Here is a 14,091-nt window from a genome sequence, read left to right on the forward strand (position 1 = left end):
AGGGCCTCGTGAAGGTGCTGCTGTTGTTTTTTGTATCTGTTTAGAATATCAGCTGACACACACTGCATGTCTATTTAGGAGACTGATATAGGATTTATATCAGTGCTCACCAGTAACGTTAAGACTGTAACATGGAACAAAATGCTGGATGAAATTTCAGTTTTAGCAGCTGATAAAAATACTGTCACTAGATCAACAAGCCCCACAAAGTAGTTTTTAGAGCTATTTCAATATTTTCAACATTTTCAAACAAAAAACACCCCTGAACCATGAACGGCACAGGTGATCATGATTTTCTTGCTTACTGGACGTTTTTGGTTTTTGAACTTGTCAAATAAACTACTGGGTCACACAGCTTATTTGTTTCAAACTGTAAGCTTTATTTAGCTCTCAAGCAACTTTTTAGAACAACCCTGTTCTATTGGTGTATATTCAGACAAACTTGATTACACCCATCATGTCACTGCTCTTAGATACCGCCTACTCTTATTATGATTGGCAGAACAGTGTGTCCATATTATCCAATACCTTGACAGAACTTTTCTTACATATAGAGGTAATCACCAGTTTGACTTCTCTGATCACCAGTTTGACCAGTTTGACTTCTTTGATCACCTGTTAGACTTCTCTGGTTACCATTCTTCTGATCACCAGTTTGAGTCCTCAGGTCATCTGCCTGACTTCTCTGATTACCAATTAGTCTTCTATGGTCACCAGTTTGATTCCTCTGATGACAAGTTTGACTTCTCTGGTCACCCGTTAGACTTTTCTTGTCACCAGTTTGACTTCTCTGGTCACTAGTTGTACTTCTTTAAATACCAGTTTGACTTCTCAGAAGTGCCAGTACAGAGCTAAAATAGTGGGCCTTGTCAAACTCACAGCAGGAACCATTTTGCCATCTAGCATAAGTGTTTCTGTTATTTTATACCAACACACCCATTGTTTATTATGTCCTACGCTTTAACATCAAATAAACTTGAATTGACAAAGAGTTGTGTTTAAGTACCCTAAGTAACTGCTGACTGCTAAAGCTTGATGGCGGTCTTGGTCTGAAGTTTTTGGACTATATGAGGAGAGAGCAGGGAAGGTGTCCTTGTCCTCTGTGCATCCAGATATCTGCTCCATACTGAGAGAGAGATCACAATGCATGGAGCCAGGAAAAAACTCTTGTCTTAAATCCCTCTGTTCCACTTAAAGCAAATTTCACTGCATCAGCAAAAAACACATTGTTTTATGAGAGAGAGTGCAACTGTGTGTTTGTTTGTGTGTGAAGAGCAGAGGAACACATGTTGTGAACTTTAATGCTCTTCTTACTGTGGCACTAATGAGCCCTCCAAGTATCAGACGGGTCCTGACCCACTGAGGAAAGACCTGGATTAGGGCATTTCTGCGTACAGTCTGCTTACTCAGCATAGCAACACGCCACCCTTACACCTGACCACACCCCTTTCTAAACCCATACACCTACAGGCGAATGAGTGTGTATGCTGGATGAGTGTATTGAGTATAAAACAACAACACTCGCATCTGCCCGCCAAGACCCTTTGTACCAGGTGTACACAGGGGTCACCATGTGTGAGAGACAGGTCCTTTAAACTGTGGGCAGAGCTGCAGAAGAACTGTTCATCTCATGATAATCAATCACTATTTTTGACCTCTTCCACATCACACCACATACTTTTCTGTCCATTGTTTAAAAGTTACCCAGAAGTGAAGAGTTTGCTTCTTATTTACAGTTTCACAGTTTTACTGCAGGACAGAGAGCCTCATTACAGCACTCTGACATTTCTTTCACCATAACAAGCCTGGAGGCAGCACACAGGTGTATTGAAATGCTGCCATTAATCCTGATTTCTGCTTGGTAAACAAAAAAAGGGTTTAAATGGCAGCCTGAGCGCCAGGTGCTCAAACAGAGGCCAACTGTGATTGATCAGTCTATGGAGAGCAGCAGGAAACCTGCATTAATACACAGGAAATAATAACAGAGGCAGGGTGTGTGTTTGTGTGTGTGTTTGTGTGTGTGTGTGTGTGTGTGTGTGTGTGTGTGTGTGTGTGTGTGTGTGTGTGTGTGTGTGTGTGTGTGTGTGTGTGTGTGATAGATGACCAGGGAGAGCCAGTATGACAGTGCATACCTCAGACTCCCAGTCCTGCCAGGCATTTCAAACCAAATCAGGGATGAGCAAGCGTTGCTGTACGAAAACCAGGAGAGGCTTCACACTGTGCCAGTCCCAGCAATCATTCCAAACGTCTGCATATTAATATTTTCTATATCCAAAGCATGGCAGAGAATTTCTTATATATGTAGATCAGTCTGATCTGCAGGCTTCAACAAGCTCCTGGTCTTGTTATGAGTCATAATTATACAATAAAGAAGTCATGATTAAAGATACTGCACACATTTTCTTTACTCTGGTGAATGTGTCTCCAAACCCTGAGCTGCAGAGCTGAAACAACTGATTAAACATTCTTTATGTCACATGAAGAAATTATGTTTACATGTTTTGTTACTAATAAAACTCTTCATCTTAATCTGATCAGGAAGGAATCAGCCTGAAGTAAGGTTATAATAGTTTTGGACTTGTCATTGTAGTTTAGTTTTAGTTAGTTTTGAATTTTTTTTCCATTACAGTTTAGTTTTAATTAGTTTTAGAGCGGGCATTCTAGTTTTTATTTAGTTTTGATTTTTGCAACAAGGCTTAGTTTTAGTTTAGTTTTAGTTTAGTTTCAGTTTAGTTTTAGTTTTTTATACCTTATTAACCAGGTGCAGGATCCAAAAAGGTCAAAGTAAATATTTTGTAATACAGTTTATTTTCCAGTTCAACATAGTGCTCATTGCTCAGTCAATGCTGATACTGAACTGTTGGCTGCTGCCTTAAACACATGAAAATAATATAAACTTAATATAAAAAAAAAAAACATAAATGAAATAAAAATAATGTTAACATAAATTACATAAAAATAATAAAAACATAAATTATATAAAACAATATAATATGGGCTTTAATAATTAGAAACTTGGACTCAGTAACAATAAAGTCAGACTCACATGAAATCAAACTATTACAGATGCTATAATTCATTGCTCCACTGCGTTTGGTCGCAGCACAGTGCACAGCCAGTCAATGCAGTAAACAAGCACATTCCAGTATGTTGCTATGATGGTGCCGTACGGCACTGATAACTGCCGAAAACTGTTGTAAAATTGGTTGGGAAAATGTGTCGAATTAATTTAAATCCTAAAGGCTTTTAATATTGTCAAAAACTATAACTAAGGACATTTTGTCTTTAATTTTTGTTAGTTTCAGTTAGTTTTGTGAACACAAGATACAGTTTTAGTTTACTTATCATTTTTGTTTTCGTTTCTAGTTTTAATTAGTTTGAATTAACTGCAATGTATTTTAAATTTCAGTTTTTGTTTTTAGTTTCGTTTTAGTTAACTATTATAACCTTGGCCTGAAGTCTGGAACATGGTGATTAGGAGCAGTTTCGTTACCATCACCAGTATATGTTGCCATACAATGAATTTTGCAAAACCGTTATTGCCGTGGTAAAGAATTGTTACACATAATTTAGTCCACGCAGCAGCTGTGTGGGAGATTTATTTCCTCTGAAGTAGTGAGAGGTCACTTCTTTGCCACAGCCATTCTGAAAATCAACACGCATACACCTTTAAGGCCAGTAGCACCGAGTCACTAACGTGACTTACATTTACCGGGGTGCAGAAAGTGAAACAGCAAGCCAAAACATCGCTGAGAGAGGCCTGTAATAACAGCAGCCCAATGAGCAAAGTTATCAAACCTGATGGAGAAGTGTCTATGGCTAAACCTATAAACCTAAAATGTCATTCAACCAATTTTGTAACAAAAGTAGTGGCATCAAAATAAACATTTGAAGCATACTGAATACCATAGTTTCCAGACCATAAACTGCTACATTTTTCACACACTTTAAACCCTGCGGCTTAAACAATGATGCAGCTAAATTATGGATTTTTACGGTCTAACAAGCTTCATAGCCTCGTAGCATTAAAACCAATACATGTCTTGATTATTTCTGTTATCAATGCAATACGTGCCAACCAAAAATATGACTTTTGTTGGGCTTTGAGCTTTGATTATAACACAGAACAGAGTCAGAATAATGTTCTGAAAAGACTTCCTATATCATGTTGGAGAACTGTGATGAAATATGGTTATCACAATATAAGGGAAAATATCCTCATATAAATCTGAGGTCATAGCAGTCCACCCCACCCCTAATGTTCATGCTGAATTTAAAGGTTGTGTTGGTATGAACTGAGTTGGCTACACTGAAGGTGAGTACTTAAACCCACCAGCCTGCTGTGAGTCCTCGATCTAGCAGGAAGCCAAGTCCACACAGACGCTGAAACAAGTTAGTTCAATCAAAGTGTGTGAAACACAAGTAAAGGTCTTCAGTCTGTGCCAGACAAGGAATCTTTTTTTTTATGCCAAAAAATTCTGGATTACAAGGGGTAACACTTCTCAGCACACTTTGGGCCCCTTGGGGCAGATCACACCAGCCATCCATAACATGCCCAACCATGCTTCAACCCTTAAAGTGATACTCCAGGATGGAACAAGTTGGGTCCTATCACAAGGTTTAGGGCAGAAATGACCCCTACAGCAGTGTTTTTGTGCAGCAGAAGCCCAGAGCACTTGCACCAAACACCCCCTCCCTGCTCCTCTGCCGGTTTCCTCTGTACTCAGACGGGGCCATATTTTACTCGACCAAAAACACAAATAAACGGACTCCCACCGAAAAAATCTGATATCGGTCTGCATTCACGCTTTATTCAAAGTGAACAGCAGGTAGTCCTCGCTCTCATAATCACTCATCTTTACGTTATTGCATTATTCGTCCTGGCAGACTACCTGCATTTGTTTATATCTGGCACGCCGTGCACAGACTGAAACACTTAGTGGCGAGCGCCTCGTAGCCAGCTGTGGCTCTGCAGCGGAGGTAGTGCCGTTTTATGACACGATGAGAACTAGAGCCTTATTTAGCGGTGTTTTTGTGTGAAAGTAATGCGCTGAAAATTCTCTAAATAAAGCGTGAATGCAGACCGATATCAGATTTTTTTGGTGGGAGTCCGTTTATTTGTGTTTTTGGTCAAGTAAAATATGGCCCCGTCTGAGTGCAGAGGAAACTGGTAGAGGAGCAGGGAGGGGGTGTTTGGTGCGAGCACCCTGGGCTTCTGCTGCACAAAAACACTGCTGTAGGGGTAATGTCTGCCCTAAACCTTGTGATAGGACCCAACTTGTTCCATCCTGGAGTATCACTTTAAGTCCAGTGTGTTTGATCAGTGTGACCCCTCCGTGTTGTGCTCAGGCAGGCTACACTTTCTCAACACACATTCTCAATGAGGACATGACCAATAACCCATGACGTATGATCACTGCAAGCGAACACTCCTCTTACCAATTGTTTTGAACAATAGTGGGTGTTGGAGGGCTGTGTCAGACCAAAACAACTTAAAATGAGCTAAAAAAAAAGTCGCAGGCGGGCCACGCGTGTCGTATTACAACATAAGTCTGGTTCATATCAGAGTGACTGTGGGCCATACCAGCCAGTGGGGCAATGGAGCTGTGGGAGTTAAAGTGAGCTTGAGTACAGCACAGTATGGATGGTCAGTGTAGCGCTTTAGTACCACCAGCAGCAGGGTAACACTCCATGTCACAAAGCTCATATCAAAACTGCTTTCTTCAACATGAACATGACTTCCCTGTACTCAAATGACCTCCACAGTCCCCAGTTCTCAGTCCAGTAGAGCACCTTTGGGATGTGGAGGAACAGAGATTCTCATCATGGATGTTCAGCCACAGATCTGCAGCAGCTGTGTGATGCTGGCAGGACAATATGAAGCAGAATCTCTGAGGAAGGGCAGGGGGTGTATTTATGTGTCCACACCACGAGCTAAGATGCACAACAGGCTGTAGACTATATTAATGAACTTGAATATTTGAATGAATACTGATAATGGACTCTACTCTGTGTCTGCTCCTTCCTGCTGGACAGCTTGAGGATGAAGCTGGAACATCTGGCCTCTTTCTGTTTTACTAAAGAAGCTGAAGTAATTTGGTTGGTGACACACACAATCCAGGTGTTGATAGGACAGTTCAGAGGGTCACTGCTGTTGTATTTTGGTCTCTTGATTCTACAATACCACTCCATCAAGATTTGTTTTCTAGATGGCCGAGGGCTCCTGATGCAAGTCTGCAACTCACCATGAGTAATCCTCTCAGTGTCTTTGTGCTGCAGTATGAATCTGATTCACAGTAAACATCTGAGGATGGAGCTGACAACAGCAGCTGTTAAGATTTACTGTTTGTCATCTGACTGTTAATCCAGCTGTTCCAGATGATGCCTCATAACAATCACTGTCACACAGAAGACTCCACACACATGAGCTGAGAGGTATCCGACAGTGTGACAAAGACAGAGCACCTGGATGAAACAGGAACAGGTTATAACTCTCCATTTGTTTCATCATAATCTATTTTTCTCCATGATTGATCACAGAGATGATGTTTCCTGAAGCAGTCACACTAAATCCACTTCCACTACTAATATCACATCTGGCTTGACTCAGACTCCCACACATGGACTGGACCCTGATCATTTCTGTCTAAGAGGGATGCACACGAGAATAAAAACAGCCAAATCTCTCCATCCCTGACCCTCACAGACTTTCTCTGCCAGTAAAGTCTGAACCCAGCAGGAGCTGGTCTGTGACATTCAGCTGGATGAGAGGATGACGCCATTGGCTCTCAGGCTCCTTCCTGCTGATCCCAGGTGTTGGTTTATTTCCTGTTTTGGATTTCTACTTGGTGGTGCAGTGGTTGGTGCTATTGCCTCACAGCTCTCTGCATGTTAGCCCTGTGATGAGCTGGTGACAAAATGTAAAGCTTCATATGTGAAAGGTACGAGCCCCAGACATGACATGGTCAAAAATTAAACTGTGGCCACAAATAGCTTTGACTGAATGCTAATTTATGGCCATGAAGTAGGTAAAATGTGAAATTACTAATTAATAATATTAATATACCTGGACAGCTGGGTAAGCAAATCAAGCGCAATCTTTTCTAAGGTCTCAGGTAAAGGCAGAAGACGGGCTGAACACGATGGACAGGGATAGTATGATGGAAGGCTGGAAGCGAGCAAAAAAGACTTTCTGACAAGCTGCACATTTTGAGGAACCACTATAACAGAGAGGCGTTTAACCCTTTGACACTTTAATTCAATTTGAGCAGGCGCACATTAAAGGACCGTTTTTTCTGAACAGTTGGCACAGTCTGAAAAATTATACCGTTTGTGAAAGCTGAGACTGTGCTGTTCCAGCCAATATGTGATTTTATGGTAATTTCACTCAGACTTTTAAGGAAGACTGTGAATACACACAGAGTGAGGAGCAGATGGATGACAGGAGCGGAGGGAGATGTAACCGTCTGAACCAGCATATACATTTGTATCTATATTAACTGTCCCGTCACATCTGATGTCAGATTAAAGCCGTTTGTCATAATGGAAAGTTAACCTGACGGCAGCTGGAAGTTTGATGCACATCTTACAATTAAACAATAAACAGCCTTAACATCTGACACTGAGTATATATCTGGCTTCTCTCATTTCCTTTAATTCAAAGAAAAGAGGGAGAGAAGAGGGGAGCTAAAGTCTCCAAAAGATGCCAAAAGAAGATCCTCCTGGGTTATAAAACCTCCACTGAGGTTTCTGCAGGATTCAGAGATTGAAGGAGTATCTAAAGGAGGAACTTCATGTGAAAAAGGTAATGTTAGTTAGTCTCCCCGAAGGGCACAAGATGACGTAATGGTCGTACCACTCTGAATTGAAATTGAATTGTAAAACTAAATCTACTTTTTGCAAATTGAAATTGAATTCTGTGTTTTTGAAGTCTAAGTTAAAAAAAAGTGGAATTCAAGTATAAAAAGAGTTGAATTTTCAAAGGCAAAATACAAATTCAAATTCAATTAAAAAAATTTATTTAATAAAAAAAAAAAAAATCAATTTCAAAACATTAAATTCCATTTCACATCATTGTTTATCAAATTCAATATTTTAATTCGAATTCAGTTTCTGATGGGACAAATTTAACCTCATAATCAGGGATCATACAGGCAGCAAATCAAACCCAAATAAGCAACTACACTCTAGAAAACAAGCCCCGGGAACCCACAACCCGAGACTGATAAGACATGCAAGCAACTTTTTTCTTTCCTCTCCTGATACCAAAACACAAATGCGCCGGATAATTTTTCTGGGTGGGCGGGGGAGCATGGTGCTCACTGTGAGAGGAGCACCAGCTGAGCAGCAGAGAGTGAAACGAGCGAGTCACCGAAGAGACTTACGTGCTGACGACTGAAAACATTTAGTTTTCTGTTTATACTCGATTATTGCGATATAGTTATTCTATATATCTCACGTGCAAAAGCCTGCGATACATTGAGTATACTCAGTATATCCCCCAGCCCTACTTCGTATGTGAAAAGTTATCTGTGTAGATTGAGGCTTGTATTGTGTGGTCACTTTTTTAGAACGGTGTAAAAGATCTTATTTGTAAAATATGTGAGAAATTCAATGACAATATGTCGTAAGTATTTTAGAAGAGTACCATGCTGCGTTTGTAAAATAGCTCACGTATTTATTGCCCAATGTTCGAACAGCGACCAAGTCTTTTTTTTACTGTGTGAGCATGATTTGAGGCTTCTACTGTGCGATTTACATTGTAAATCAACGCCTCAAGCCTTATCTGTACTGTATAGTGAGCCAGCTGAATCTTTCTCCTTTAGTTTCACTTTCAGTTTGTCCTGAGACGAGGAGCAGCCATCCTCAGGTGGTGTGGGAGTGACGAGAGAGCTGTGTGGATGCTGGAGATTCTGGTGATGGTGTCAGCAATTTTTCTTTATCTACAAAATATAAGACAGTGTTCGGAAATGTTAATGAACTATATCTAAACCTAAAGTTCATCTGGTAAAATGTTTTCCAGATGTTTGATTGCTGTTTTTCTTCACTAAACCTCTAAAATCCTGTTCTTTTCTTGTTTTTGTCTTAACTTTAAACTGTTCTACTCTCATATAACCTGCAGTAAATTGGAAAAAACTCCAGATATTAAAAGTTCAAAGTGTTCCTGAGAAATGGACTAAAGCATTAATTCACAGGGCATTTTTAATTATCTTATAATAAAAAATTAGCAAAAAAAAAAAATAGTCCAGGCAGACATTTTGAGGCTCAGGTGTTAAAGGGTTAAACACAATATTAAGAGCCAGGTTATTTTCTAGATAAGGTATGCTCAATTTGCTCACCCAGCTGTCCAGAAATAATTTCAGTATTAATAAATAGTATTTCATCAGCATGTTATTCATCCTCTGTGGCCCAGAATTGGTATTTTGTGGCCATGAATTAATATTTTGTGAGCACATCATAACTTTATTTTGGCCACAACTCATTTTTTTCTTAGACCATGCCATGTCTTAGACTCTCTAGAAACGGGCTCTGAAAATCAGGTGAGATTTGATCTCAACATGTTTGAAGGTATCTCAGATGCATCCATGAATTGTGAGCAACAGAAGCTGCTCTTCATGTTAAGCACAATCTGTTAGTGAGAAGTTAAGAAGTTAGAAGTTTTTCTTTGGGCCTAACTGGAGAGAACATAGGAGAGAGGAAATGGAGGACAGAGAGAGCAAAGGCTCATGCCAGGGCCTTGACCCTGCCATGACTGCAGCAAAGACTATAGCCTCTGTATAAGGGACACACCCTTTGACTACCAGTGCCCAGCTTTGTCACTTTTAAGACTGTTGCACCATGAAAGGGTTTCTTACAGCTTTATGGTTTTAACCCAGAAATGAGGTTAATCTCATCCATCCTGTGTGTCTAACCAAGTCTTAACCCTGATTACATGGATTAGTCCTTTAAGTGTCCACGGTAGTGAAAGTATTCCATCTCTATATGAGCCAGTAAAACAGTCACAATGCAGAGAAAGTCAGAGGAGTGAGGGGGTGAGGAGTTTTCCCATGAGACATAAACAGTAAGGCCTTAAATCCTCCTTTCTGCTTCAGGCAAATAAATGCAGCTCCACGGAAAAGACTCAGTTCAGACAGAGATACGCTAAGAGTCTTACTGTGTGAACCCGGCAAAGAGCCTGCAGATAAATGTGTCAACTGTTTGAAATTGAGATGAGACGGGGTCCATTCAGTGTCAGCTTTTAGTCCAAACGTGTCTGCTGCAGTTTGAAAAGTCAACTCCAGGGCAGTGGAGGGTGAACACACAGCTTACCAAAGTCTGTCTACAACAGGGATGGGTTTAATACTGCCTTTATCATCATTTTAATTACTAATTTATCATTAATGCTCATTTGTTCAATGGACTGCAATGTTAAGTCTAAATAAATTAATATTGACAAGAAAAGAAATAACATTTGATTTTATGATGTGACAAAGTCCTTATCCCCAGGTAAAACCTCTTCATAGACAGACTTCCATATTTCCTCCGGGTGTTTATTTGTACATTCAGCAAATCTTTTATTAACACTTCATGTTAGCGTCTTCAGACTAATCACCCTCAGTAAAAGGCTCTGGATCCCTTTACTGGTTTCCTATCTGCTGGAGGTGTTTAAACCAGTGCCACAAGTAACTAAATCTGCTTTTCAACTCAAGGAGGGACTAGGGTCTAAATTATGTTATGCTATAATTAATTTACCCATGAAAACCTGCTGCTTGTACTTCACAAATGTCCAGGAACTTTGGAAGGGCGGGGCCTATAAGTTGAACATTTCTGATTGGTGGAGCCCCCGCTGTGTTTTTATTCTCCCCTCCCTCTGTCCACATTGAGCTGACCCCCAGCTGTGATGGTCTTGGTTTAGTGCCTCCTAACCAATGGCCTTCTTTGAGCTTCATAGTGTGAATGTGTCTCTGTCAGCTCCCAGTGTTCTAGTTTAAAGAGTGACCCTGTAAACTGGAGACCTTCAGCTGAATGTGTCAGTATATATTCAGTTTACAACAGATGTTCAGACACAAGAGTCCTGGGGATTTGATCCTGGTTTCCTGTTTAAGGATGTACCCCACCAAAAGTGGTCAATCAATGGGCTCATTCTTTAAGGAAGAAACACTGGTTGGTCTCTGCCAGCATTATGCTGTAGACCAGGGGTCACCAACCTTATTGAGGTCAAGGGTTACCTCAAGGGAAAGGAGCGGCACAAAGAGCTACTTTTCTGATTCAAACTTCCCAAACAAAATTGCACATATCACTTTTTGTTAACAGTACCAGTGATAGTTCTAACACTATGTGAAGACTGCTCACATGTCAATGTCCAACAATTATTAATAATGATGAAAAAAAACATGATTTACAAAACAATGTTGGTAAGAAATATATACAAATTTCTCCATTATGACCAGTGCTGCTTTTTGGAACACGCCTCACAGGCGCCTTCAGTGGTTCCTGCCGGCGCCAACGTGTCACTACTGCCAGTCTCCTTTCACTTTGGCTGGTCTGACTTCTTCTGTGGTGTCATTTTTGTTGAATGGCCTTTATCAATGTTTTAATGTCCTCTACAGGTCTGGCATTGAGTAGCAATAACTCCATACTTCCCTGGACTGATAGAGAAACTAGGAACCAAAACTTCCTAATGCAGAGCAGCAGATGGATTAATTCATTTGAATTTAACCAAAATCTGTAAAGACAGACACAACTCAGCAGATATTTGCTCTTGTTTAATCATTAAAAAAAATCATTTAAAAAATCATCTCAAAGAGCCTGGCTCATTTCAATAAAGGACTAAGATCAGCTTAAGCTCTAATGTCCACCATCACTGATCCAGCTCCTCTTAGTTCAGTTTTTTTAAACAGCACAGTGTAGATCTGCTGTCTGCTTCAATCTTTTACTGGTTGTTTGCTCCAGACGTTAGCATACTGCTAAAACATTTTACAAAACATCATTAAGGGTAAACTTAACTGCCTTACATTCATCCCAATGTATTTATGTGAAATATAAAAGAAAGGCAGAGGAAAAACCACATAAATGATCTTATGCTGTTAACATCTGAAAACAGCTGTTTTGGCTCTTTGAACATGCTCTCTTCAACATTAGTTTATCAGCGAATTTAGAGGCTACTTTTCGAAAGAAAGAAAGAAAGAAAGAAAGAAAGAAAGAAAGAAAGAAAGAAAGAAAGAAAGAAAGAAAGAAAGAAAGAAAGAAAGAAATCAGAGGGATGGATTAGGAGACAGCTCCTTTTTCCCTGAGCTTTCCTACATCACCAAAGTAATACTCCTCACTGCAGCTCTGTGTCATCCTTACATCCTCCCTCTCGTCACCACTTCAGGACTCAATGGACAGAGGATGAGACCGTGGGAGAAGCCTTTCCTCTCTCTGAAATAAACTCCGCTCTCTTAAAAACTGTGAGTGCAGAATAAAGAGCAGTTTGAGCATGATGCTGGTACCACAGGAAGAAGTCTTTTCTAACAGTGAAACAATTTTCAAAGAGTATTTTCCAGGACAAAACTTTTTGTTTCCATTCCATGCTGTGAAGGTAAATATCAGGATTGTGTTACCAGCAAATTATCACCAGTTTACAGCTGACTGCACCAGTTAAAGACCAAGAAAACTAAGAGCTCAGATGCTAACAGGAAAAAACTGCTTACAGGCCATTACTGTTTCCAAGCTAAGGGACTGTGCCAACATCATGATGGACATGTTCACTCATCTTTAAGAGGGGGATATGACAACTTTTTGTGATGGAGCTGTTGAGAAACATTTGTTAAAATGACTTAAAGAGACAGGATTAATTAATCCTCAGAAATAAGGCACCCCCTGTGTGTGTGTGTGTGTGTGTGTGTGTGTGTGTGTGTGTGTGTGTGTGTGTGTGTGTGTGTGTGTGTGTGTGTGTGTGTGTGTGTGTGTGTGTCATAGTGGTACTTACATGAAGTAGATGGGGTATCCACCTTCAAAATACCAGCAGTACTTTTTAGCCTCCACACACTGTGAGACAGAGAAAAAGAGAAAAGGAAGAGATTATTTAAACACCCAACACCACAGAAGATGAAAACAGCCAAGGACAGATGTCAGTACTGGTACTGAGCAGTATCAGTATGGTTCCTGGTATCTGTAAGAACCCATTGGTTTCCATCATCATTCCATGAACAGCAGCACTGTTCAGTTCAGTCTGTTTTCACTCATATGGTTTTTGGTTTGAGTTCAGAGGGTTTTTTTGTTTTTTGTTTTTCTGGTGTATGTTGAGTTTCTTTGTGTTCTTTCTGATTCTTTTCTTGTGTTTCTCTGGTGGTCTATACTTCTTGTTCCTTGTGGTTTTGGTTGGTTCATGTCATGTGTTGGGTTTTTGTTACGTTTATTCTTAGAGTTTCTGTGATTTGGATTAATCTTGTCTCTGTCTGTAGTTTCCTTGTGTTGGTTTAGTTCTCCTTGTTTGATTACTCCTCATGTTTCACCTGTGTCTTGTTTAATACCTGTGTATGAATATAGTCTCTGTGTTTCTTGAGTTCTTCTGTCAGTTCTTTGTGTATCCTGTGGTGTCGTGTGTTGCGTGTTGCCGTTCTTACCAGTCTTTTGTAAGTTCTACTGCTGTTCTAGTGGTTTTTGATTATGCCAGAGGTTTGTCTTTTTGGATTTCTTTTTTAAATTGGACTTCGAGTTTAGTTAAATAAAACCAGTTTTTACATCTCCATTTGGGTCTCCACCTCCTTTTGTTTCCTGCTCCTCCAGATTCCTGACAATATGTTGTTGTAAACCACACACAGGAGTTTTAACTTTGAAAAGTCCAGGATCTAATTTCAGCTTGTTACAGACCAAACGTGAGAACTTACTGAACTGTAAATATGGCCACCAATGCAATGTCCTAAAGTCTAGATAAGTTTCTTGAAGTAGGCATCATGTCTTCTTTTGAGGGGCTGAAAAAGCATCTCCTCCCTCCAGATATGATTGGCTAATCAATGTCAAAACATGAACAAATAAATTCTTTCGACCCTGTCTCACATTTCTATCAAGGAGAAGTCATTTCGTGATATATATCTGTATCGTTTTATTGCCCAGACCTAATCAGATTTT

At 40.0% G+C, this 14,091-nt stretch overlaps 1 protein-coding gene across 1 annotated transcript in view; it reads right to left on the minus strand.

Annotated features, from left to right (window-relative positions):
• The window catches only part of vopp1b (VOPP1 WW domain binding protein b), a 58,080-nt gene that overhangs the window by 14,825 nt on the left and 29,164 nt on the right, over positions 1 to 14,091 (minus strand). Inside the window, exon 2 of the mRNA XM_074693577.1 lies at positions 12,950 to 13,008. Within this exon, the coding sequence (XP_074549678.1) occupies positions 12,950 to 13,008 (59 nt within the window). The remainder of the gene's footprint in view (positions 1 to 12,949; positions 13,009 to 14,091) is intronic.

This window comes from Halichoeres trimaculatus, unplaced genomic scaffold (genome assembly GCF_033239565.1).
Source record: "Halichoeres trimaculatus isolate MK-OKI-2021-1 unplaced genomic scaffold, fHalTri1.1 fHalTri1_scaffold_18, whole genome shotgun sequence".
Taxonomy (NCBI): Eukaryota; Metazoa; Chordata; class Actinopteri; order Labriformes; family Labridae; genus Halichoeres; species Halichoeres trimaculatus.